The following is a 25,798-nucleotide window of genomic DNA, read 5'->3' on the forward strand; positions in this document are numbered from 1 at the left end:
AAATAATATCATTATTAAATTAATATTTCATTTCATTAGATTTAAATTTATTTATGAGTAATATAAAATCTTGAATACATTACAAATAAGATAAATTTAATTTAAAATTGTCATATGGTTTAAGTTTAATTTAGTAATTTAATATTTTTTAACAAAAAATTACTTAAAAAATTATATAAAAAATTATTTAACATTTAAAAATTTCACCAAAAATAATTACTAATATTTATAAATGAATTTAAAACTAAATATCATTCTGTCATTATTTTCGATTAAGCATATAGCCAGAGGGAGATCATAAGGCGTGATTTGTTGCCAATTACTCGTGTCAGAGGGATACAATTGTACAACAAACTAAGAAAAACGGGGCAAACATGTAAACAAAAATAACAAATAATCAAATTAAGAAAAAAACAGAAGAAGAAGAAAAAATAATTTCTTTTGTGTTACAATTATACAAAAGCAGTGAGCAAGAGTAAGTGAGTGAGTAATTACCTAAAAAGAAAAAGAAGAAAATTATAAGAACATTGCAATTTCTTCTCACTCTATTATTTTTGTTGGGCTTTGCTGGTTTTCATTTTTCTTAGTTTGTTTTCTTGTCCTCACCACTGGCCATAATCGATTCTGGAAAACAAAAAAGAAAAAAGCTTATCTCCTTATATTTTCCCACTAGATTTTCTCTCTTACCAAACACAAGGTTGCTACTATTTTCTCACCTGGGTCTGCTTTTTTGATTAATGCAGGCCCAATTCTTGGGTTAGTGAGATTTAATGTACTGATCTAGTACATATTAAGTATGATTTATCTGAAGATTCTTGAATTTTCTTGGAGATTTGGGCATCACTGGTGCATGGTTTCAAGAATCTTTCTTTAAGCTAAATTCTTGGACATTGCAGTGAAATTCTCATCTGGGTATTCAGGTATTTCAGTCAAATTATTTTTCTTTCTTTTTACAGTATTGATTGAATCTGCGTTACATTTTGAAGTTAATTTTGGTAATTAGTTTTAAATTTGGCTGTTAAATTCCATAATTGTGTTTCTAAATGCTGAAAAAGATTCCATATTAGAGCTTCTTTTACAAGAAAGTGAACCAAGAAAAGAAATTGCAACGGTTTGGAACCTTCAAAGCACTTTTTTCTTTTGAACAGTGCCCGTTATAAACCCTTTCATTTATTAGAAATAGAGAAAACAGACGTGTTGGCCATGAAGTTTTTGAATTGCTTAGTCTAAAAACCAAGTGTTAGGTGAAGTTTTCTATTTGGGGAGAAATTAAATTACTGCATTGTTTTGGTTTAGACACTTTGGATCTGAGCTGTTCTTTAAATTGAAGATTTCTCTGCTGTTTGACTTCTAGAGTTTGAGTTTACTAATCCCGTGGTGGCTGGCATTGCGTTGAATCAACTCCGAAAGCATCCATGGGGCTTCTTCGAAGTCTCGTGACGATGCTTCTTTTCATTTGGTTCTCTTGGTTGCCTATTTTTACGGCTCAACCTCCTAACTCTTCACGCGCGCTTGATTCTCTTCTTCAAGATTTTGCTTACCGGGCCTTTGTTCGCCCGAAGACTGGCTTTATTTATGATGGTGTTGTTCCTACAGAGTTGACTGGGGTTAAGATTGCAGCAATGAGGCTTAGGAGTGGTAGCTTAAGGAGGAAAGGTTATGATATGTATAAAGAATTTGAGATTCCTACTGGAGTAATTGCACGGCCGTATGTGGAGAGGCTTGTTTTTGTATACCAGAATTTGGGGAATTGGTCTTTGAAGTATTATCCGCTTCCCGGTTACACTTATCTTTCTCCGGTTTTGGGGCTTCTTACGTATAGTGCTTCAAATTTGTCTGCTACAAATTTAGCAGAACTGGATATTAGAGCATCTGGTGATCCCATAATCATCAAATTCTCGGATGTGAAATCCGCACCTAATGGATCGGTTGCTAAGTGTGTGTGGTTTGATTTAAAGGGTTCCCCGAATTTTAGTAACGTGGCATCTGGTAATGAATGTTCGACGTATCAACAGGGGCATTTTTCTATAGTTGTCGAGTCTATCGCCCCTTCTCCGGGACCAGTTCCTGCTCCATTTATTCCATTTCCAGGTCATGAGAAGAAGAGCGAGTCTAGAGTGGGAATTATTGTCGGTTCTGTGCTGGGCGGAGTATTGTTGTTGGTGCTATTGTCATTTCTAGTATTGTGGGGACAGAAATTGAAAGAGAAGAAGAAAATGAAACAGATGGAGAGGGCTGCAGATGTGGGAGAAGCCCTACAGATGACATCGATAGGGGAAACAAAAGCACCTTCGGCAATGGTGACTCGAACACAACCGACTCTTGAGAATGAATACGTGCCCTAATAACTCTCATTTGTACAAGCTTCCTCTGTCTTTTCCACAGCACATTCTTATTCGAGTTCGATTCCTGTAGTATTCAGAAAATTCTTCTAATTGCACCGAATTTGGCGGTGCCTCCTCCTCGTCCTCCTCATCGTGCACTGTTTGATCTTGGTAGGTTCTTTGTTCTATTGTGGGTAATGTAGGTTATTTTTTTGTGTGTAAATCTGTTATCACTCACAGGGCGTCTATAGGTTTTATGATTCATTGTTGTGTGCATTTTAGCCAAAAGTGATTCTATATGTGATGAATTTTAGTGTTCCCATTGACAAAGGAATAAAAACTTCTTTTTCATGGCTCCTTAACTTTACATTACTTCAGTACATTTCTGTAAAATGCACTTTTTTTTAGAACTGGAAATGCTATATTGAATTTGGTAGCATGTTGAGCAGTAGTTGCACGGAAATTTGTCGAGTCCTATAACTTTAGATTTATAACATATTCTTGTAAAAGACATTGTTTCACGGTTTTTCTGTTTTGTTGTTTCTCGTTTTATCGTTTTATTTTCAGCGTTTTCCGTTTCCGTGCGACATATTTGCCTTGAAGTAGTTGGTATAAAATTAGTTGAATGCTTGTAAAGAAGTTGTCATATAGCCAAAAGCATGAAGAGGCATAGGGCATAAGCAACTGGTAGCCTAGTTATAAAATACAGGTCATTACAGCTGGAAGGTAGAGACAAAGCTGGCAAGGGCATTTCCATAAATAAAACAATTTGTTGTTCAATTCTCCCTATATTTGCTGCTGTGGAAAAGGACATAATTATAACATATCTGACTAAAATCCATTTTATTTTTATTTTTATTTGTATTAAAATGATTAAATTTATTTAAATATTTAGAATAAAATTTGTTTCATTTCCACCAAAAATTTATTTTCATTGGATACAAATTTTATTTTATTTAGTTAAAAATTTTGTAAAACTAAATAACCGACCTATCTTGATCAACTCGGTCGGTTTGGTTAGTAAAAATGTATTAGCTCATATACGGTCAAGAGTGTTGGAATCCAGTTAACCTAATAATCTTAAATTTAATTCATTTTTTACTAATTATTTTTCATATTTGTATCAGCTTAACCGAATTACTAACTCGGTTAAAAAATAAAAATAATCTAGTTTTAATTGAATTAATAAATTTTTAATCATGCTGATGGTTTGCTCACCCCTAATGTAGAAGCTATTTTAATCAAGAGATCTAATAGACACCTAAACCGCATAGAGCAAAGTTCTACTTTTTTGTGCTATATGACTTGCAATATTTTTCTAGTTTTAATTTAATAATTAAGTCAATTATAGCCACAGTCGGTCTGATTTGTCATTAAGTCTGTTTTATTATGTAGAAGTGCTGTGCTTGTCTTTGTCAATTTTTAATTGTAAGTGATACTTCATTCTTAACTGTTAAAATAATAAAAATGACTTTATTTGCCAACCAACTCAAATTAAAAAGAAGAGAAACAACACCCTTATAGTTTATTGTATGAAGATGCTTAAAGCAGGTGTGACCAAAAAGAAAATTTGTTAAATGTTTATTCCCTTATAACAATGATTTCTGTACTAAATTGTATAATATGAGATTCTCTATTGTAAATTATATACGATGAGTAGCTAGCAAACATGGGGAGGGTTATAATATTGCAATCTCCACTCACATAACACATGAGCAAATGCCCCGCGGATCAGCGGCGTAGCTAAATATTTTTTATCAATTATACTATGTTAATTCTTTTTTTGTTAATGTGTTGCCCACTTTATACTTTTAATTACACCTAGAGATATCTTAATTTATGATATATAAAATTTGCCTCCTTTTCAAATTATTTCTAGCTTTATCCCTGCTTTCATCGATATATTTTTCATACCAATCGGGGTGAAACTCAAATTGAGATTTTTTGATGGAATGAAAGATCATGGCATATAAACAACAATTGCGAATTGAATTAGAATCGAGTCAGAGCCGAGTAGGTGTCAACTATGAGAAAGAAAAGCCTATTCATTCATAACGTTTTTCATAGATCGGTCTTATTTTACGTTATCAAAACATCATAATTCAATATGAGATCTCAAACTCGACTGTCTTTCTCTTTTCAAAATACATGATCGAGCAGACGTTATAAGGAAATCAATGTCCAGCCCCCGCAACCATTGAAATTTTAGTGACTGTAGCTGTGTTTGCTTCATTTCGTCATCCTCAACATTAGAAGTTTGAAAATGGAAAGCTAATTGGATTGGCTGCAAAAACTTGCAATGGCTATTGTCCATAAGGTCATATCTTACCCATCATCATTCATGAAGAATTTATGTCAACAAAGCCTCAAAATTAATTTACTGCAGCTTGACTTCCAACAATTTCACTTTTTTTACATCTTCTTTTTACTTATTGATGGTAACAATGGAGGCAGCAAAGATCTTCATTTCATGCCAGCTTCCCAGTCAGAGAATTTCCCCTTTTCGAAATGTTGAAAGTCAGCCCTATGGTAATAACCATCAAAAAGGGTAAATTAGCTAAAATTAGGTTGATATGCGACTGATTGCATTAACAATTTGGAACAACATTTACACCTAGCAGCAGAGTACAGTCAGTTAAAGTACAATTTGCTGTAGTGGAAGACTACCAGCGGCGACCAACCAACACTACAGCAACTGCTATGGCTGTACTGCGCACTAGTATGATTTAAATGCTACAAAGCCTACAATCAGCTGGAACGGCGTCGTATACCATCATGCACAATACTCTTTCATCTCATCTCATTTTACCATGATTAAATGTTTCAACTCCCATAGGTCATTGCTGATGAACTATGTTACACAAAAATGGAAACACATTAACAGAAAACTTTTAAAAAGGCTAAACCCATGCGGAGGCCCCTGTACTTAACCGGATTTGTTCAGGAGGCCCCTGAGACAAAGTTTGTCTTATATGGATCCCTGTACATGTCATTATTGCAATTATTAGGCCCTTAAATGGACGGAAATTCACGCGTGCATCTCAACCGACGTTAAGCTGCGTGAGGCGAGGAAATGAGTCAGATTGGTGCTGAGTAAGCGTCCACGTCATGTGGGCATGGCTTACACGTGGCATCCATGAAGTATCCCAGTCAGCATCAATAGAACGACGTCGTTCGTTTTATTTACCCTAACTTGAAGGAACGGCGTCGTTTCTTGACGAAGTAAATTTGAAAAGGTAAAAGTCATTCCTTTGAACCGACGAACCCTAAATCTATTCTCCGATCTTCTCTTCTCTTAACTTCTCTTAATCTGCGCTCATCGCCCCTCTTTGTGAAACCCTAAAGTTGAAATGCTGTGCCACGATTTGAAAGCCGCGTGAACTTGAAAATGTTAGTCACGATTTGAAAGAAGGTTGAGTTCGTCGTCGTTGTTTACAGTGAAGAAGTTGAAATTTGTAAAGTTTGGTGGAGTAGAAGAAAGAGAAAGCTTTACTTTGAAAGTGATGTCGAGGTTAGTGCTTTATAACCCATTTTGTAAAGTTTTTGTAGTTGTGGTCCCCGAAATTGTCGGTTTCAGTAGTTAGGGTTTCTGGAAACTGTTGTTCTTATTTTATTGTATTGGATGGTGGGTTTTGTAATTTGGTCCCCTGTTTGTCCAACCAAAATTGTTAGGGTTTTTAAATTGAATGTTTGGTTGGTGTGTATTGAATATGTGGTCCCCATTTTCTGCAATTTAATAAATTAGGGTTTTTTTAATGGAATGTGCTAAATAAGGGTTTTGCATAATGCACAGTTGGTGTTTACAGTGGTATTAGGGTTTCGTACCATATTTTTTGTGTTACCTGTGGTATGAAATGTTGGATTTTTGCTTGATTTTGACAGTGGTATTAGGGTTTTGTATAAGTTTTGCTTCGCAGTAATTGTGGTTAACTAAAGCTCAATGAAAACAGGAAATAGAATGTTTAAGATGCTTGCAAATGAGTTTGGTGTGTTAAAGGCACACTGTTAGCTATAGAATGTTCTATTTGTGGCACATTCTTTCATGTTCTATTTGTCACATACTATTACACACTTGTGTTGGTTCCATAAATGGACTTTATGACAGGAAATAAAATGTTCTATTTATGACAGTACTGGTTTTGGCATACTTTCTTGTGCTTTAGTTGTGTAGCCCTAATAGGTTATTGTTATTTTATGCAGACCTTTGCGATATGTCAGTATTGTTATGCACCATGGTGGTATTTTTACACCCACCCAGAAGTATCTGCATGGAAAAACAACCATGGTAGCTGAGTACAGCCCTTTGGATAACTTGTCATACAGTGTTCTTATGTGTTATGTGGAAGAGTTGGCGTATAGAACTGTTAGTGGGTTATATTATAGGCTGCCTACAGGGGACAATGTGTTGATCTTTGATGATAAAGGACTGTTTGACATGATTGGAAAGCCAAGGAGTGGTGCAATGTTGGAGTTTTATCTGGAGCACATGATTGATGGCAAGCAGGATCCTTCTAAGTGTGTAAAGCCAATATTAAATATAGAGCATCCTATGGAGTTTGAGTCGCCTGCGCAGTCTGAGGATCTTGCTGAGTTAGACTACCTAGAAGAGTTAGAAGAGGTTGAGCAGGTGCATGAAGTTCCTGTGTTGGTAGCACTCACTGGTAATGAAGAAGTGGCTGGGTTAGGAGAGGTGAATGTCAATGAAGAAGTGGCTGAGTTAGGAGAGGTGAATGTCAATGAAGAAGCGACTGAGTTAGGAGAGGTGAATGTCAATGAAGAAGTTGCTGAGTTAGGAGAGGTGAATATTAATGAAGAACTTGCTGATATGGAAGATGTTAATATCAATGAAAAAGTTGCTGAACATGTACAAGTGCTTGAGAAAGAGGCTGAGGGACATGACCAAGTGCCTGAGAAAGAGGCTGAGCAGCATGAGCAAAGGGTTGAGGCAGATCCAGTATTTGCAGAGGTGGAGGCACATGAACAAGTCCCTGATATAGAGGCTGACCATACTGAGCAAGTGCATGTAGAAGAGCTTCCTATTCCACATGATGTAGAGGAGGAGAATGGAAGGGAGCAAACCTTTGATAATGTGTGTGTCAATGTCAGCATTATGACTGATGATGAGGAAGATGAGGAGCTGCAAAATGCAAGGCATAATGTTAGGAAATCAAAGAGACAAAATGTTAGACCAAATGTGGAAGAAGATATCATTGACAGTGCTGGTAGCAGTGAGGATAGCAGTGATGATGGCAGTGATGCTAGCTATGTGGCAGAGGAGGTGGATGAGGCAGATGATGTGCCTGGTGAAGGTGGGAAGGATGGGGATGGTACGGGTAGCGTTTATTACGATAGTGATGAGTTGGGGAGCTACTATAGCGAGAAGGAGGATGATCCAGTTTCCATCGAAGCTCTCAACGATTTCACAGAATCTATTATAAGTGGTGAGATGCAAGCACTTACTAAGCAATCAAGGGAGAAGCATCAAAGGACTTTTCTGGATAGGAGAAACTACAAAAGATCTAAAGCTTCGGTGAGTACTATACCATGGCAATTTTCTTTTCATTATAGTTAATTGTATTGTATGTGTTAAATTATGGTTCCCAGTTGGTTTGTGATTATTTAGTGGATGTGTGGTTCCCATTCTGTGATTGTGTTAATTTCATTGTAGGTAAACACATCAGCAGTTGCACCTTCTGCACCCCAGGCAACTGCACCTCCTGCACCCCAGGCAGCTGCACCTCCTGCACCCCAGGCAGCTGCACCTCCTGCACCCCAGACAGCAGCAACTCAGGAACCACCTGTAAAGCGAAGACTTTGGAAGTTGGAAGGCAAGAAACCAATGACTCAGAGCCAGTTGAAAAAGGATGAAGCATTTCTCAAAGGGATGAGAAAACCTTGGAAGTTGTAAAAGCTGCATCTATTTAACTAACCACCACAGGAAACTCAACTTTTTGGTGCCTCAAAAAGGTTGTCAACATAGATAGGATTTCTTAGTTTGAACAATTTGGCATGTAATTATTTTGTCCAACCTCTTTAGGATGTGGTTTTTTGTCCAGCATCTATAGGATGTGGTTTTTTGTCCAGCCTCTATAGGATCTGGTTTTTTGTGAGTTTCAATAGGTGGTTTTTTGAAACCTGCTGAAATATAGTCAATGTATATGACACATACTTTCAGGGTTTGTAATTATTTAAAATATATATTATGCCTTTGACAAAATTTCTTTTATACCACATTATTGCAGTCTAGAGAACAACTTGTACTGTAATTCCATATGTTTGGCTTTTGCAGAAATTGGACTTGAGCATAATAAGGCACTGTAAAGTTCATAAGTTCTCACAATTCATTCATAGCAACCTGAAATTGCTACATGAAATGAGCTAAACCTGAAATGAGATAATGTCTATATTGACCATAACAGCTACCTCTGTATCAGCATTTACAACTAACTGCATTTCAATCTAAGTAAAAATTTGCCAACAAAAAATAAATTAACAACAACTGCAATAGATAATATCTGACTTAATACATTACTTAAAACATCCCAACATTACTTAAACAAAGAGTACTTACTTAATTCACCATCATTAGTACATAAGATAACATAAATTAGCACTTAAACATTATAGTGCATACTTAACCTCCAACTACACCTAATACTACTAGTTCATAATAACATAACTGATCAACAGTACAATCACAACAATGGCAATGTAGTTGCAGAATTCCTTGTGCTTCTTCACATCCTTGATCTCTTTCTCATACTGCTGCATCTCCACCAGTTTCTTGTTCAGCTCCATTTTCAGCTCCATATTCAGATCATTCACTTTGCCCTCCAAGCTACCTTTGTCATCTTTCAGTTCCTTCAGCTTCTTCTCCATATCAATGGCATCCAGAGTACTGGCATGATCCATCAAGTATTTCAGGCGGAAAACCTCACCCCTCAAGTACTCTGTCTCCTTAGTCAAGACAGATTCTTGACGTTTCAGATGATTCAACATGGTCTTGATGTGGTGAGCATACTCTTCGTCATACCACATAAAATAAGAGCACTGCTTCCCCTACTCAAAACAATAAACAATTCAAACAACACAAAATCAGCAACCAATTCTATTTCAACCATCTTAACAAATTCAATTACCACCATACCATTTACAAAAAACAAAACCCTAACCATAAATGAAAACCATAAATCAAACTCAGCAAACACTAGACACACAATAAACAATTCGAAATCCATAAACATATCAACCAACAAACCAATTTCAACAATTTCAAGGCATAATTGAAACCCTAAACAAGCTCAAGTTACAAAAAACCCTAACCCTAGGTCAAAAAACCCTAACCCTAGGTCAGAAACCCTAACTCCGGCTCAGAAAACCCAGACCCTAGGTCAGAAACACGTAACCAACCACAAAATTGAAAACAACAATTACCTCGCAACGGAAAAATCGACGGCCTGGATTCTTTTCAGACCAAGAAACCAACAATTTTGCCTTTTTCCCGCACTTGCAGTTGCTGTTCTCAGTAACTGGAATTACACCATCAAACGTTTCTTCCGCCATGAAAATGAACTCAGAGAGAAAATAAATTCAGAGAGAAAAGATATGAGGAAATGAAAAAACTGAGAGCAAAATGAAAGAAGGAGGCAGTAAATAAGAAAGGGTTACTCAATTTAACCCTAATCCACGTGTTGTGCATTGGTCGACATCCACGTGTACAATTATTTTCCACGCTGGAAACCAATTTTGCATACAATTAAATGACATGGCTCAGTTAACGGCGAAGTTACGAGCTTAACGTCGGTTGAGATGCACGCGTGAATTTCCGTCCATTTAAGGGCCTAATAATTGCAATAATGACATGTACAGGGATCCATATAAGACAAACTTTGTCTCAAGGGCCTCCTGAACAAATCCGGTTAAGTACAGGGGCCTCCGCATGGGTTTAGCCTTTTAAAAACGGCAAAACAACAAAATCGTATTTTTAGAAAATAGATTAGAATCAAAAAATTCCAGAAAACATTGAAATGGAAAATGGCGAAACAATAATTTTTGGATAATTAATCCTGAAAATCACTGAACTTTCGAGTTTTTTCATTTCAGTCATTAAACTATTTTTTTTTCATTTTGAGCACTGAACTTTCATTTTTTTTCATTTTGGTATTTTCCGGCCAAAAATGCTTAGGCGGCAGCCGGAATTAATTTCTTTTAACCTGCAAAGTTGCCATATATGCATTATTTGATCAAAAAAGTCATTTTCAAAGTGAAAGTATGTATGTGTGATAAATTTTCAAAGTAAAACTTATAAAATCTGGATGTCACATGTCAACTTCCGGCTGCCACCTAAGCATTTTTGGCCTGAAATACCAAAATGAAAAAAAATGATAGTTCAGTGATCGAAATGAAAAAAAAAATAGTTTAGTGACTGAAATGAAAAAATTCGGAAGTTCAGTGATCTTCAGGATCAATTACCCATAATTTTTATATAAGAATAAATTATATATATAAAGTTTCATAACATTTCTGAAAACAAAACGAAGAATTCTGTGCAATACAGCTTATGCATAAAATATCAGCAATCCAGGCAAAACGTAAAAGTACACGGTAAGTTACAAGGAGCATCAAGATCCAATAAAGGGCTCTTATAGAATCTACACAAAAAATGATGTGTTTTTCCAGTTCAAAAGTTCATGAAACTTGACAGACAAACAAAACATATTGGACATCAAAGTAATGCAGCTCGTCAGACTTCTCTAGCATGATTGCCATATCAGACGAAGCCCTTTATTCCCTCTTAAGGATTGATTTAGAAAGCAACCTGCAGCAGGTGGCAAAAACTGTAATCTTCATGATTAAAATTGTAGGTACACTGCAACAGCCACAATTATAAAAAGGAAGTAAAATACAACCCATTATAAAAGCAGTAAACACATTGTCCTACTAGTAGATTTTCTTTGATTTCTTAATGACCTGTCCCACTAAATGAAGACTGAACGAACATATGTTCGGTTGCAATTCCATATATCTAAATCTCCATTCAATCATTTAAGGTCGAATACATTGAAGTCCTTCAAGGTCGAATACATAAAAATCAAAATTAATCAGTTTTAATGAGAAGGACATGTCTATTGCCAGTGTAACAAGTGCGTTAGTAGCAAATCCTTCAACATAAATTTCAATTTATGATTAATATCGCTTATTCATTTTGTAATTCATCTCATCTACCCTGGATCTTTTTAGAAGCACTGTTATTTGCTATCTACTATCTAGAAGCCAATCTAACCAACACCCCCACCCTTCCTCTAAAAAATAAGAGTTCCTACATCAAAATAGTTCATAACTTCCCGTAATCGTTCTCCATGTTATTATCACTGAGAACACTACTGATTTCACATTCGCCAAAGAACCCCATCTTAATATAGTCAAGTCGTGAAAAGGAACAATTAATGTCAAAAGCGGATTATCATAAATCAGCTAAGATACCTACTTTCTTCTACAGTATTGTTTCTATATTATTGTATCGACTTTTAAAAGCCTTGTATTCAATATTGCCAATCCCTTTGCTTCTATATCTTATCTACTCAGATCAAATAAGAATCACAATTTTCAGTTTATGAACCGCCTAAACATTTAAAACAACTCTATTACAATAAGATTGGGTATCTTGTAATCATATCACAGACACTATCAGGCACAAGTATAACCAAATACTACCGATTTGACCATACTATCCCACCTAAATGGGCAGATTGATTTTCAGTTGTTAGATTATATGCTATAACAATTTTCTTTCTATTGTAAGGGTAAATGTCTGCACAAACCCCGATACACTTGTTCTAAAGAGAAATTCATAAGTGTTTTGCTTGCTGTAATAACATTAGTCAACTATTTTTAAGGGATTAAGATAGGTGCTAAATCACAATTAACCATTACGAAGACAAGCAATTTAGTATTTGAGTTGTAGAAAACTAGGCATACAGTAATAGAGAGCATTGATTTTTCTATTCGGTGTGGCTACAATTAGTGGCGGAACTATAACTTTTTTGAGCCCAGGCTAAATAACATGTAAACCATCTAGTCCACTTCTGACCTCCCAACAGCTCACGCTAACCTCAGTCTAACTCTGGCTTCACTACATACCCTACCTCCTTCTCTTAAAAATTTCTGACGGAAGCTCAGACTAGAGCCTATCCAAGGATGTGAGTGGTTCCGCCACTGGCTTCAGTTAGTCACTTAAAAATCGATTAGAATTAGCTAATAGCTCGGGCGGGTTGCTAGATAAGCAGAATTTATCACTTGTTTGCTTAATCACTTATATGCTAGATCATTTAGCTGTTTCCATACTATCATGCTTTCCCAAATTTTCTCTTCTGGATTTTTAAGTCTTTATCTATTTCCTCTCGATAAAAAACAGATGCAAGTTTCGGTTCGCAACCAATACCCAATAAAACAAACATAAATCTTCTACTACCAATCTACAGAACACTTAATCATACATTTAACCCACTCCTTAATCAAAATAAACTAATCCTAAACTCAAAGATCAACTAATACAAAACAATTGTTAAAATCAAAATCAGAAACCCTAAAAAACAAATAAAAAGGGGAAAGGAAAACCTAATTGAAAGCAGGATCAGGGAGATTCTCGACGATTTTCTTATCCCTTCGTTCCATAGCAACATCCCACATGTCATTACCGATGTGCTTCGGCTGTTAACAAAATTGAAAAACTTAAAAATCCATAAAATCTAATATACATAAGAAAACGCAGAGAAGGATTGAGATATGAATACCGACCCGGCCATGAGCAGCTTTGTGAATGGCATACTGAGCGTTACCCATAACACATAACATTCCTCCGATGATTCCTAATGGTAGCATTGCTTCTAGCCATATCCACGTCATTTTTCTTTCCCCTTCCCTTCGTCGTCGTCTTCTTCTTTCTTGTATCCAGAATTACTGCCAATGTTTTGACAGCGTTTTAAGTCCTTTGCTTATGGGCCTTATGCCCATGTTTTTGCAAATTTAGGCCCATTTCTACTTACCATTATTCATGGTTTTTCTACTACTATTTTTTTTAAATTTCTTTTAAAAACTTTATAGGTTAAAATGTATTTTTTAAATAGAAACAATATGACAAATGTATAAAAATACATTCTATACGAAAATTATAGTCCGAATCAATAATATATTGACTAACTAATTTTCTTTTAACGAGGACTCACTTTACTGAGCCGAAACTCAATATCATGGTCAAATTCTGGAATGTGAACTGCCTGCAAACTCACATACCTGGTAATTTCGAGTTATAATGGTCAGCAACCCAATTTCAACCACTTCATATTAAGAAACGGCGTAGCCGGGGTACGAAACCGCGACCTTTGACGTCTAAATGGCTGAGATTTAGACCACTAGACCAAACTCGTAGGACGACTAACTAATTTTGTATATTTGTAAACAGAACATACAAAATATTTTTTCTCATAAGCATCAGTCTATTGCAGCCCGTCACTTTTTTTTATATATATTATGTAACTTCCTGAGTATTTTATTTTCATCCAAAATCAAATAATTTAATTTATATTTTATTTTTAAAATGATAGTTTTTACTTAAAAATGAGTAAACAAATTAATTGTAAAATCACTACAGCACAAATTTTAAATCTGAAAAGTTAGTTACCGGCTTTTATTCTTTTCATTAAAAATGTGCTGATGTGACTAGCAGAAAAATATATAATATGCTATATATATTAACATATATTTAACGAAAAGTAGGCAGATGTTTTGATTTGTCACAATTTAAAACTTTGTAACTGGTAAAATTTTAAAATTTATATTTTATCAAAAGATCACTTTATTTTTTTGATTATTTCAAAAATTATAATTAATTTAATATAACATTATAAATTCAACTATTTAATATGGTTGATCTAAAAATTGATGTAACGTATTTATTTCGGATAAAAATATTTTTGCAGGGGAAAAAAAGTAATTGGGACAATCACATATGAACTGCTATAAATCATTAATTTATACCATCTTTTCGTATGTTATTTTTATTTTGGATGCATCAGATGTTCACAGTTTTTATGTGAAAAAAAATTGAATAATCAATTAAAATGTTGGAAAAGAAATGAAGAACACAAATCTAAAAATATGTGAGTGAAAATAATAATATTATTTTTGTTTAATTAGAATAAAAGTTTGATTTACTTTTGAATTTCTATTAAATGTTTTGAAATCTATTTGCTCTTTTTTTTAAATACTATAAATTTTTAGAATTGTTTGTTACTTTTTTAAATCAACATAATAATTTCTATATTAACTACAAAATAAAACTATTTATATTAAAATTTAGGGCCAAACTTGATGATTTGAAGAAAAAGCATATGTTACAATTATAAACGTCTAAGTAGCAGATTCGTCTTACAATTTTTTTAAAAAGAATTAAATAATGCATTTAAAAAAATGTGCAATTTAAAAATTCAAAATTGTAAAAAAATATAAAAATCAACAATGATGTGCAACAAACAAGCTTAAATTATGATAAGATTAAACTAATAAAACATCCAAAACAACTGGATTAATAAAAAAATTGAAAAAATAATCACTCGAGACAATAAAAATTTGATCAAATCCGAAATACAGACGAAAAAAGTAAAATATATAAACAAACAATAAAAACAACTAAATTTTTTCACGGGAAATTATCATTTCAAAAAACATAAAAATATATATATATATGGATAGAGAAACAGTGATCATCCGGTTAAAAACTGAAGATCATCGTCTCACGTCACCTTCAAAATTGAAGTTGCTTTGAGAAAATTTAAAAGAATTTTTTTGGGTGTATGTGTCACTCCATTATTGAAGAATTTAAATATATTTTTGTTACAAGAAATTGCTTGGAAAGCAAATTTAATAATTAAGTTTTAGGTGATAGTATTCCCTTCAACTACCAACATATACAGAAATGTACATGATTGGAATCCAATGACTTGATTGACATGCTAAACATGGACCGTTATCATTATTCTAAAGTAAATGAAATCGCATTATCAGTTTTCTAATGTGTATAACCTTTGATTATATGAATTGAGAGTCAATTATTGGAGGCCTAATCTTAGGTAGTCTCGTTCTGTTTGACTTTACTAATGTGTCAATATTTAACTTCTTACTATTTCCTTATCTTTTAATTAGTTACTTAAGTAAAAAAAATACTTTATATGTATTTGTTAATGAGAGGAAATAAAAAATAACGTTTGTACGGATCGACATGATATAGCGGAAGTAACAAGTAACATGATAAACCTATTAACTGTTGATTAATCTAATTAACTCCATCAATTAGTTTTGGAAATTTATTGATTTGTACGAACACTAGGAATTAAGCATTTAAAACATTTTTTGATTCAATTAAATATCAAAAATTGAAAAACAAACAAAGTGGTATGAAAATATTAAAAACCGATTGATCGATAATTATGAGATGGTAATAGTATCACAAGTAAATAGTGAAATATACTTCTTTTGGAGTGATTGATAATAATTTTATAAAATATCGAAATATACTAAACGACGTGGTTTTGGCCACAGCAGTGTCTGAGAAGAGACCAGCTAAGCCTGGGTTGGCGACATCATTATAATACCATGGGAGTCTTTGTTTTTGGATGGGACCATGTTCACCTCCGACCATCAGATGCAGCCACTGATGCTCTGCATGGCGAACACGTGTCCCTCTCCTGCAGCAGTCACCTAAGAATCCCTACCAATACAGTACACATATTTCACCTTCCCCTTTGTCTAAGTTTCCACCTCCACAAAGCACAGTAAAAAGTAAAAATAATTTTAGCTTCTTCATTTATGCTGTTTTTCCCGCATTCTACTAATATATTTTATACTTTAAAAACGCTATTATATTTAAATAAACACCAGAGATTCCTATTTTATTAATATAGTAATAATAATTTATAAAGAAGTAAAAAAAAATTTACAGATTGAGTTAAACTTTGTGCAAGAGAAAGTGTGTTTGGTTGATGTTATTACAGAAACCCTCCTTTATTGATGGTGCTGTGTTTTTCTTCTGCAACAGCCTCAACTCAGACCCTTTTATTCTTTTCTTTGTTGAAGAAAAAAGAAAATTAAAAAGGAGCAATCTTTTGAGTAAAAAGGGATAGTTATGTCAGGTCTGTATAATACCAACTTTTCCCCTGCAAGAGCTGCTTCTCCTCAGATTAGAAACACTCCTGATGTTGACAGGTAATGATAAAAAGGAATTGCTTCTTTTTTTAATTTTAATCTTCAGTTTTTTTGATCTGTTTTTGTGTTGTTTGTTGTGTTTGTGTAGTCAGTACTTATCAGAGTTGGTAGCTGAGCATCAAAAGCTTGGGCCTTTTGTGCAGGTTCTTCCCATATGTAGCCGACTCTTAAATCAAGGTTTGGTTTTTTTAATTTTTGGATCTGGGTCTCTCTTCATTTTCATTGCTTTCTTATTGTTTTTGTTTGGTTCTGGTGGACTTTGATAAAAATATTTAGTGTGATATTATAGTGTGGACTTAGATGAGTTTGATTGTCACTATTGGATTTCTGCATATGCACTTGCGACTTCTGCTAAGATACTTTGGCTTTGATCATTATTGTTAATGCAGTGGTTCTCAGTTTAATAGCATTGTGATTAAAGGATATTGCCTCATTGCTTGAGCAATTTTTATACACAATCTCATATAAATATTGTTCTAAATATAATCTTGGGTTATTGAAGATGCTGTGCGAGTCTCGCAATTTTGTTTACATTGTTCGATAAATGATGAGCATTCTAGACGATTGGGCACTAAGTGGTTTTATCAATTCTCAGTCTTTAGTATAAGTATCGTAGCCGAGATATTATATATTCACATGTTATAGTGTGGACTCTGCCAGTAATTCCGTTTAGTATTATAGAACAGCCTCATCTTCATTTTATTTCTTTTTTCTGAATCTGACTTCACCTACCGGCGAGCCTACCGGCGAGTTCTTTGTTTTCTAGCCTTCTTCCTGGGTTTCCCTTCTATACTCTTTACCGAGGCTGTAAACTTTGATTGTACTGTTTTTTTTTTTGCGTATGATTATCCCTTATGTTTCTCAAAAATGTTCTTTCTTTCCATGTAGAAATTTTTCGGGTTTCGGGAATGATGTCCAACCAAGGATTTGGGGATTTTGACAGATTAAGACATAGAAGCCCTAGTCCTATGGCGTCATCAAACCTTATGTCTAATGTTGGTGGAACAGGGTTAGGCGGCTGGAATGGCATGCCTCAAGAGGTAATTATCTGCCTATTTATAGCTGAACATTTTACTTTTTATTCATTGAAGTCTTTGTTTTTTCTGCTTCTTTAGTTTTTGTCACTTGTCCATTAACTTGTATAAACTTAGTCATGTTTTGGCATACGAGCTGCAAATATGAGTATATCTGTTCTCATAAGCATTGCTTTCAACATTTCAGAAACAATCTAGAGTACATCCAACTAGTACTTATCTTGGAATATTACTCTTAAACTCATTGAAAATATGCCTTGTTCATTTTGAAAGTCCCAACCATAACTTACGATTCCTGCCTTCATTTTCTTTGCCTATACAATTCAGCCTACGGTTATTATTGGTGCTTTATTAGTTTATTATTGCAAAATGAAACCATTTCACTCTTTTTTAGAGTTTTAAGTGTGGGAAGGTTTTTCATGTGTTATGCTATACGTAAATTCAATTGATGTGATTTATGGTAATAACTAATATATAGATACTAAATATTTTTATGCATGCTTTATGTGCTTCAAGTTGAATTGAACTTAGTACGGTAGAAACGGAGTATATGCTATGGTTTGTCTTCTGTTACCTAGTCACATGCCTAAGTGCTAGTATTATAGAGACCTTGTATGATTTACTGCAGATTTATTTACTGATAGAGGTACCCTGCTTTGAGATTCTATTATTCTTAAGAAGGGAGTATGTGGTAAAAATTAAATTGAGAAGCTGAGCAATATCAAAACTTTTAAGATGAAAGACTATAGGATCATAATTCTTACCACTTTCAAGTTAATAAACATCTGCCTATGATTTTCACCATGAAAGCAATTCCTTGCAGTTTAAATGGAGATAAATCTTCTTTATTGCTTCATGATATTGTCATGGAGATCTTTATTCTGATTGAAAGTTCCTCCATATCCAGTTTTCATCAATTTCTAATTAAATTTTAAGAATAGAGAAACTTCTCTTGCATAGGTAACAATTTTTCTGTAATTTGGTAGAACTTCAGGAAGTCCTGTGGATAAGTGCCAAAAACATTTGCTCTTTGATGATAACTCAACCGTTTTCTTTTACTTTCTCACATTTCCTTTCTGCCTAATATGATTTAGTAAGTAATGCAACAGTTTCACAATAGAAAGATGGCTGGTCTATCTTATGTTACTGATTTCATTCTTTAATTAAAGATAGTTGATATGTTAATAAAGCTACATCCTTCTTGCAGAGACTAAGTGGACCCCCTGGAATGACGATGGATTGGCAAGGAGCACCTGCTAGCCCCAGTTCCTACACCGTGAAGAGAATTTTGCGTTTGGAAATTCCAGTAGATACTTTTCCAAATGTAGACCGTATTTCTTTGTTTAGAATTATGGTTTTGTCATGCTGATATTGAATTGATCTTACGTTCAAAAGTATATTTGGTATAATGTTCTCTTCTAAAATGTTGCTTTTTCATGGTTGATAGTTCAATTTTGTGGGGAGACTCCTGGGCCCTAGAGGCAATTCACTGAAACGGGTGGAAGTTACCACTGGCTGCCGAGTATACATTAGAGGGAAAGGATCAATAAAGGACCCAGACAAGGTATTGAATGCCGCATGCACATTCTTTTAACTGCTTAAGTATCCTGGGATTAAGCTAAAAAGAATTGATGAATAAGATCAAATATATGAATGAATTTGTCTCCTCTTTTTCCCCTCTTTACTTTAGCAATTGGCATTTCAATTCACTCTCTTTTATTGTTCCTAATATTTAATGTCATTTCATCTTGAAGGAAGAGAAGCTAAGGGGAAGACCAGGCTATGAGCACCTGAACGATCCACTTCACATCTTAATTGAAGCCGATCTACCTGCCAATGTTGTTGAAATGAGGCTGAGACAGGCGCAAGAAATTATCGGAGAACTTCTCAAACCTGTGGTATTAACTTCTATCTACTTTTTTTTATGTTTAACTATGATTTTCTACAGTTTCTAATCATCACAGAGCTTATCAACTTTGTTAAACTCGTTTCCTAAAGCTCAAAGTTTCTACTTCTCTATATGTTTCTACAGTTCTACTTGTTAAGGCTGTTTGTAGATAGAAGAATTTAAATCTCTAGGCACAGTGTCTCTACATTCTGGAATACCCGACGTTCTACATTTTTTGTTTCCTGAATATTGTCTCTATATGAAGGCAACAACTTCCATAGAAACTCTGTTTCTTTTTCGCAACTCAACTATGCTGTTTTTCCTTCTAAATTAAGACTTTTACTAATTGATCTTCGATCTTTTGAAGCAATGCAGTAGTATTATATTTTGAAATTTAGGTAATTGTATCATTTAATACCAATTCCTTCTTAAAGTCCTTGCCAAGCACTCCCTTAGCAGTTTCAGCCGAACCATGAATCAAGTAGTCGGATTAGCAGTTTCAAATTCTCTTGATGCGCCTTTTTGAGTTTGAGGGAACACTTTATAAACCAATAATTACAGCTCATACGTTTCATTGCTCATGTCACAAACATGCATGATGGATTTTGTTAAAGAAGCATTTCTGTTTTTCGGTAATTATGTCCTTATCTTTGCAGGACGAGTCACAAGACTTTATCAAGCGGCAGCAATTGCGTGAACTAGCAATGCTGAATTCAAATTTCAGAGAAGATAGTCCCGGACCTAGTGGTAGTGTCTCTCCTTTCAATACGAGCGGAATGAAACGTGCAAAAACAGTACGCTGAGAACACATGCATACTTCCATATGTATCTCTGTAACGGTTTCCATCCTGCTACAGGATTTCACGGGGAAACCAGACAGTTGCTTCCAGTACATCTCAATGCAACAGAGCTACAAAAAAGAATAGACTAACAATTATTGCTGGTGAGCTTTCCGGTCCGGGTGTCTGTTATTTTTATTTATTTTTTTCCTCCCAAGGTAAAGGACAAAATTGAAAGCCGTAAAAGAAAAACGAAAAAAAAAAGAATTATATAGTTGGTTCTTGAATTAGGCTTGATGAGATCAGTTTTTTTTTTGGATCTTTTTAAATGTAAACTTGATATATTCATTGGATTTATTCTTGTGTTAGGCAATTATGAGGACTGTGGGAATATATAGTGAATCTTGAGTTTTTGTAGCTGTCATCGTTTTGCATAGTGTGTATTGAATCCAAATTGCTGACTTGTTTCTGAGAATGTATTTATTTACATTACTTTTGTCTTGAGCGTTTGAATTTTCTTCATGGATTGCTTGCGGGTCAAGAAAGGTAGCAGCACACGACACTAACAATCGACCGTTTTTCAGTCTTGATCAACTTTTCTTGTTATTCATTTCTAACACTAGTGAACTGACATTGACTCAATATTTTTCAAAAAATATTAATCAATATTGTTCATACTTCTTACACATTAGATGTTGTTCATGCTCCTAATCTATGTCTGCGTATAGGATTTTGTATTGGAAAAATATTCATGTAATTAGTAGTGTACAAAAATTGAACTAAATAAAAAAATTGGAACTAAATTGATTATTTGATTTGGTTTGGTGCGATGTTACTGTTTTTCTTTGACTTAATATATAGTTTAACTTCTAAATTATATCACTTTGTTCCTTGAGCTCTATAAATCTTTTCTTATTGAACTTTTTTGTTTTCAATTTTTTGCCGATCTCATCCTTTTTTGTCTAGTGTGGCAAAGCACGTGTATTTAAACGCTTCGAAGCGTGTGAAAGACAGCTAAAGTGCAATTTAATTTTTAAATTATACTACTCCCTTCGTCCCAATAGAGTTGTCCACTTTGACTTTATCACACAGTTTAAGAAAAGCAATTATTGTTCATGGGTTTTGCAAAATTTTCTTTACTTTTCTTGTCATACCGCTATTTAATATAGGGTCCACTTTCAATTTACTCACTAGTGAATTTTAAATAGGGGTGATATAGGAAAATTGAATGTAAAAGTTAGTTACTTTTTGAAAGTGGACAAGTATTCTGGAAAAAAAAAATTTCACAAAGTATACAACTCTATTGGGACGGAGGGAGTACTATTTTGTTCTATATAACCCTAATTATTTTTTCCTATTATACATATAAATTTTTAACTTTTGACCCATTTGACTGTTTTGAGAATACAGTTATTTAATTTTTAAATTTTTAAATTATATTATATCTAGCATGAATTCTTTTAAGCATGTAAAATGAATTTATGCACAATGACATAGAATATTTAAAGAAAAAATTATTTCAAATTTTGATAATTTTTTAGGTTAATTTTATATAAATTACAATCTTCGTACGTTTTTTTAATATTAATTATGTTCTTTAAAAATTGTGATATAAATTCACCATTTTTTTTCAAATTTATTACCGATATGAAAATTCGGAGTATTTTTATTAACTCGAGAACCACAGAAGAAAAAAAGGAGAGGAAAGTATTTTTTGTTTTAATTAGGTCATTAGTCAAATTATGACATTTAGTTGGAAGAAGGAAGATAATAATGAACATTTTATTTATAGACAAATAAAAGTACAACATGGCAACAATTATATATAAAAATACATTTAAAAGTATAAAAATGAAATTTTAATTAGATCATGGAATTTATATTTATATTCTTCAATCGCGTTGATAGAACTTTTCAAATGTGTAATTCAGTGATCTGTTCGTTTCATTTGATAGCCATTTCAAACTATATCGGTTTAATTGAAAAATATTAAAAATGAATTCATTAATAATATATCAGATTTTCGCTCTATTAATATTTTCATGAAAATAATAATAAGATCAATGAAGAATAATATGAAAGACTTTAATATAACTTTCATTAAGAAAGAAGAAATTTACAAAAAATTAAAAACTTATCTAAAACTTGTGTTTATCAAATTAAATTGAATCAAATACTAAACTAATAAAAGAAGTGAGCCATCGTTGATTAATAAAATAATCGACAGTCATCCAACTAAAAAATTTAAAGAGGAGGAGAACAAGAAAATTTTATGAGGAAGAGTACAAGAGAAAAATGTTTTAGAGTTTCTTTTAAAAGAGAAAGAAGAGAACAGATGCAAAAATCTAACTATTTTATGTATTACTCTATTTTTGGGATGAATAAACTTAAAAATAATAAGAGATATTGGTAAAATATATTTTAGCTTTCAATTTTATAGCGATTTAATTCTCTTGTTCAAAACGTTACAAAATAAATTCTAACCTTTCTCTTTTTTGTATTTCATACCCCAAATTTTTTTATCAATTCTTTGCATAAATAGCAGTCGGATTTTTTTTTTGAAATGATAAATAGCAGTCAGATTAGATACATATATTCACATATTAAATTTCAATGTTTTTTTTTTCTCAAATACAAATCTTAACGTTTTAAAAACGTTACAAATAAAATCCTAACTGATAAATTACAACCGAAATGTCCTCCAAGCAGCCTTGAAAACAAGAAAACGGAGGTTAGAAGGAACGCTGGCGGAATTCACCGACTGTCCGCTCCGATGCTCAAGTCAGTATAATGAGGGAAAAAAAGAGGAAAAAAAAATAGTAAAATGGTGAAAAAAAATACCTTTATGGTTTGCATATAATGTGGATGTTATAGGCCAATCCATGCAAACCTTGCTGAGATCCTTCTTCTTTTTTTTGGTCTCCATTTTTCTGTTAACTGAGGGGGCTCATTCTAATACACTTGGGGTTATGTGTCAAAAGCATATGACGAGGGAGACAACCCTCGTGTGTAAAAAATCTTCTGTGATCCCTAAATGTTTTGTTAGGCGTGCATACTATCTGAGTAAACCTTTCTTCCGGAATGTTCGCTACAGGTTGTTTAGATTAAGGACACTTCGAGATACTAATTAGATTGAACATTGTATTGTTACTTGAATAGCACTCACCGAGATAGCCGTTATGTGAGGTATCCCGACGAGCATGTTTACAGTATACTGTTGTCTTTTTAATGAGGTTGTTTTGTCCCTATATGTGTTACTAATCTATTATTAATAACCTTTTGCATTTTGCATTATGTAATTTAAAAAAGGGATAAAATTGTCGAAAAACGGATATAGATTATAAACTGCAAAAATGGTTGTTAGAATTTGTTTTATAAATGCCCAATAATAAAGTGTCAGTTTCATTCAAACACATATCATGGAAATATTTCCATTGTCAAGCAGAAAATGACAAATATAAATATATTTTAAGAATTTTCTCAAACAAAAAATAAAAATCGAAAACCAAAACAAAAAATCCGACCTGCCGGATTCGAACCAGCGACCTAAGGATGGCTTTCAGGCATATTCACCCACTACAGTCCTCCGCTCTACCAACTGAGCTAAGGTCGGATACGTTTGTCATCCTCAAAATAATTTAAACATACTTAAACGTTCTAAAAATAAACAAATATATGATAAGGCCTATGAATATTAGTTAGGGTTTTTGCCATTTATTCAGTGAAAAAGGCTCTCCACTGTATATATAAATATAATTATCCCTGTCCCTGCCATTAACAACCTTCAGTGGCGAGTGTACTTTATTCTTACAATTAGCTCACTGTATCGCCCACTTCGTCTTCATTTTCGAGTTGGTGATCTAAATTCATCCAATCAAGGTCTTCATTTTTATTCATTAATTTGATTTACATTTCCAGATCTGTAAATGTTTTATTCACTGAATTAACTCTAATTTGATGATTTCAGGTGACATGGCAACCGCAGCGGCACAGCTCCGGTGCTCTGTTTTCGCCAAGCAATACTCATCCAGTTCTTCCCGTTTATCCAATCCTAGCTGCCCATCTGTCACTTTCCCATTCTCCAATCCCCAAAACCCTTCAATCCGTCTCCTCCCTCATCTCAAATTAACCAATCCGGAACTCTCTCACGGCGGAGGCGGAAACGGCAGTAATGGAATCGGCCGCGGCTATAGCGGAGGAGGAGGAGGTGATGGCGGAAGCGGAGATTCCAGTTTTAATAATTCTCCGTCGTCAGGAGGAGGAGGCGGAGCATTTGGGATTCTAGGTCTTTTCTTGAACGGATGGCGATCAAGAGTCGCCGCAGATCCGCAGTTTCCGTTCAAGGTTTTAATGGAAGAATTAGTTGGTGTAACCGCTTGTGTGCTCGGCGACATGGCTTCCCGCCCTAATTTCGGATTAAACGAGCTAGATTTCGTTTTCTCAACGCTAGTCGTCGGTTCAATTTTGAATTTCACTCTCATGTATCTCTTAGCACCAACCGCCGCCGCTAACAGCGTCGCCGCTTCACTCCCTTCAATATTCGCTAATTGTCCCGCCAGTCACATGTTCGAGCCGGGCAATTTTTCTCTGATGAACAGACTCGGCACCGCCGTGTATAAGGGTACCATCTTCGCCGCCGTTGGATTCGCCGCCGGACTAGTCGGAACCTCACTCTCAAATAGGTTGATCGCAATGAGGAAGAAAATGGATCCGACATTTGAAACGCCAAACAAGGCGCCGCCGACGTTGCTAAATTCGGTGACGTGGGCGTTGCATATGGGGATTAGCAGTAATTTGAGATATCAGACACTTAATGGGCTGGAGTTTGTTCTTGAGAAAGGGCTGCCGCCGTTGGCTTTTAAGAGCTCGGTGGTGTTTTTGAGATGCTTGAATAATGTTGTTGGTGGGATGTCGTTTGTTATATTGGCGAGGCTGACTGGTTCGCAGAGTGTGGCGGAGGCTAAGGGTAGTAGTGCTGATTTATTGGCGGCGGAGAAGGAGAGGCTGGTGGTGGAGGATGGAGAGGAGTTGCAGAGCAATAATCAGTCGACTTTCAAGTGATTTTCTTAAACATCCTTAACTTTTTTTTATATGTAAATTTAATAAAAATGAGATGATGTTCTAATCTTGTTTAGGATGTTGTTTTTTAGTTTTTAGGTGTTTTTATTTACGATCATTTCAATTATGAAAGCCTTTTGATTTGAGTCTACTTGATGATGAGAGGGATTTGTTATATTATATTAGAAATTGAAGTAGTGAAATGACTAAACCAGCTAAATTAAGGTATTTAAATGCGTATTTAGCCAATGTGTGAAAAGCATATGAATGAGGCCATGATATTGGTAATGGGTGTGAGTTGGTGAAAACGTGGTTAGGTTCAATATGTTGGTGGCGGTGTCTGTTGTGAAAATGAGTGTTTTGGTCATGTGCTCCTTATGCTCATATCAATTTTCAAAACAAAGCCAATGATCTCTAGCTCAGTTGGTTAAGAGTGAGGCATCAAGTCTCAAGGGG

The 25,798-nt window shown here is 34.3% G+C and overlaps 4 protein-coding genes and 1 non-coding gene across 8 annotated transcripts; 3 read left to right on the top strand and 2 right to left on the bottom strand.

The window, feature by feature from the left end:
* Window positions 1-460: 460 nt before the first annotated feature.
* Window positions 461-2,686, top strand: LOC126665009 (uncharacterized). Of its 3 annotated transcripts, none has more exons than XM_050357661.2 (2): window positions 461-920; window positions 1,070-2,686. In XM_050357661.2, exon 2 carries the CDS (start codon window positions 1,416-1,418, stop codon window positions 2,343-2,345), a length of 930 nt encoding a protein of 309 aa, XP_050213618.1. In that variant the 5' UTR covers window positions 461-920; window positions 1,070-1,415; the 3' UTR covers window positions 2,346-2,686. The 3 variants fall into 3 exon arrangements, with proteins under 3 accessions (XP_050213618.1, XP_050213619.1, XP_050213616.1); XM_050357662.2 differs by having other exon boundaries at window positions 1,297-2,686; XM_050357659.2 differs by having other exon boundaries at window positions 462-920; window positions 1,355-2,686.
* Window positions 2,687-8,805: 6,119 nt separating this feature from the next.
* Window positions 8,806-11,193, bottom strand: LOC126665382 (uncharacterized). The gene is made up of 2 exons (XM_050358163.2): window positions 9,759-11,193; window positions 8,806-9,383 (listed from the first exon to the last, which is right to left on the bottom strand). Exons 1-2 carry the CDS (start codon window positions 9,885-9,887, stop codon window positions 8,985-8,987), a joined length of 528 nt encoding a protein of 175 aa, XP_050214120.1. The 5' UTR covers window positions 9,888-11,193; the 3' UTR covers window positions 8,806-8,984.
* A 5,110-nt stretch (window positions 11,194-16,303) lies between these two features.
* On the top strand, window positions 16,304-20,776 carry LOC126665400 (KH domain-containing protein At2g38610-like). 2 transcript variants are annotated; one of them, XM_050358189.2, is made up of 7 exons: window positions 16,304-16,583; window positions 16,672-16,760; window positions 17,472-17,623; window positions 18,825-18,923; window positions 19,065-19,181; window positions 19,372-19,515; window positions 20,162-20,776. In XM_050358189.2, the coding sequence occupies exons 1-7, from the start codon at window positions 16,504-16,506 to the stop codon at window positions 20,306-20,308; spliced, it is 828 nt and encodes a 275-aa protein (XP_050214146.1). In that variant the 5' UTR covers window positions 16,304-16,503; the 3' UTR covers window positions 20,309-20,776. The 2 variants fall into 2 exon arrangements, with proteins under 2 accessions (XP_050214146.1, XP_050214145.1); XM_050358188.2 differs by having other exon boundaries at window positions 16,305-16,583; window positions 18,825-18,941.
* Window positions 20,777-23,802: 3,026 nt separating this feature from the next.
* On the bottom strand, window positions 23,803-23,897 carry TRNAY-GUA (transfer RNA tyrosine (anticodon GUA)). Its single transcript has 2 exons — window positions 23,861-23,897; window positions 23,803-23,838 (listed from the first exon to the last, which is right to left on the bottom strand). It is a non-coding gene; the product is annotated as a tRNA-Tyr (tRNA).
* A 96-nt stretch (window positions 23,898-23,993) lies between these two features.
* LOC126664911 (protein RETICULATA-RELATED 3, chloroplastic) lies at window positions 23,994-25,493 on the top strand. The gene is made up of 2 exons (XM_050357532.2): window positions 23,994-24,163; window positions 24,252-25,493. Exon 2 carries the CDS (start codon window positions 24,257-24,259, stop codon window positions 25,343-25,345), a length of 1,089 nt encoding a protein of 362 aa, XP_050213489.1. The 5' UTR covers window positions 23,994-24,163; window positions 24,252-24,256; the 3' UTR covers window positions 25,346-25,493.
* Window positions 25,494-25,798: the final 305 nt, after the last annotated feature.

The sequence above is a fragment of the Mercurialis annua genome, linkage group LG1-X (genome assembly GCF_937616625.2).
Source record: "Mercurialis annua linkage group LG1-X, ddMerAnnu1.2, whole genome shotgun sequence".
In the NCBI taxonomy this organism is placed as follows: domain Eukaryota; kingdom Viridiplantae; phylum Streptophyta; class Magnoliopsida; order Malpighiales; family Euphorbiaceae; genus Mercurialis; species Mercurialis annua.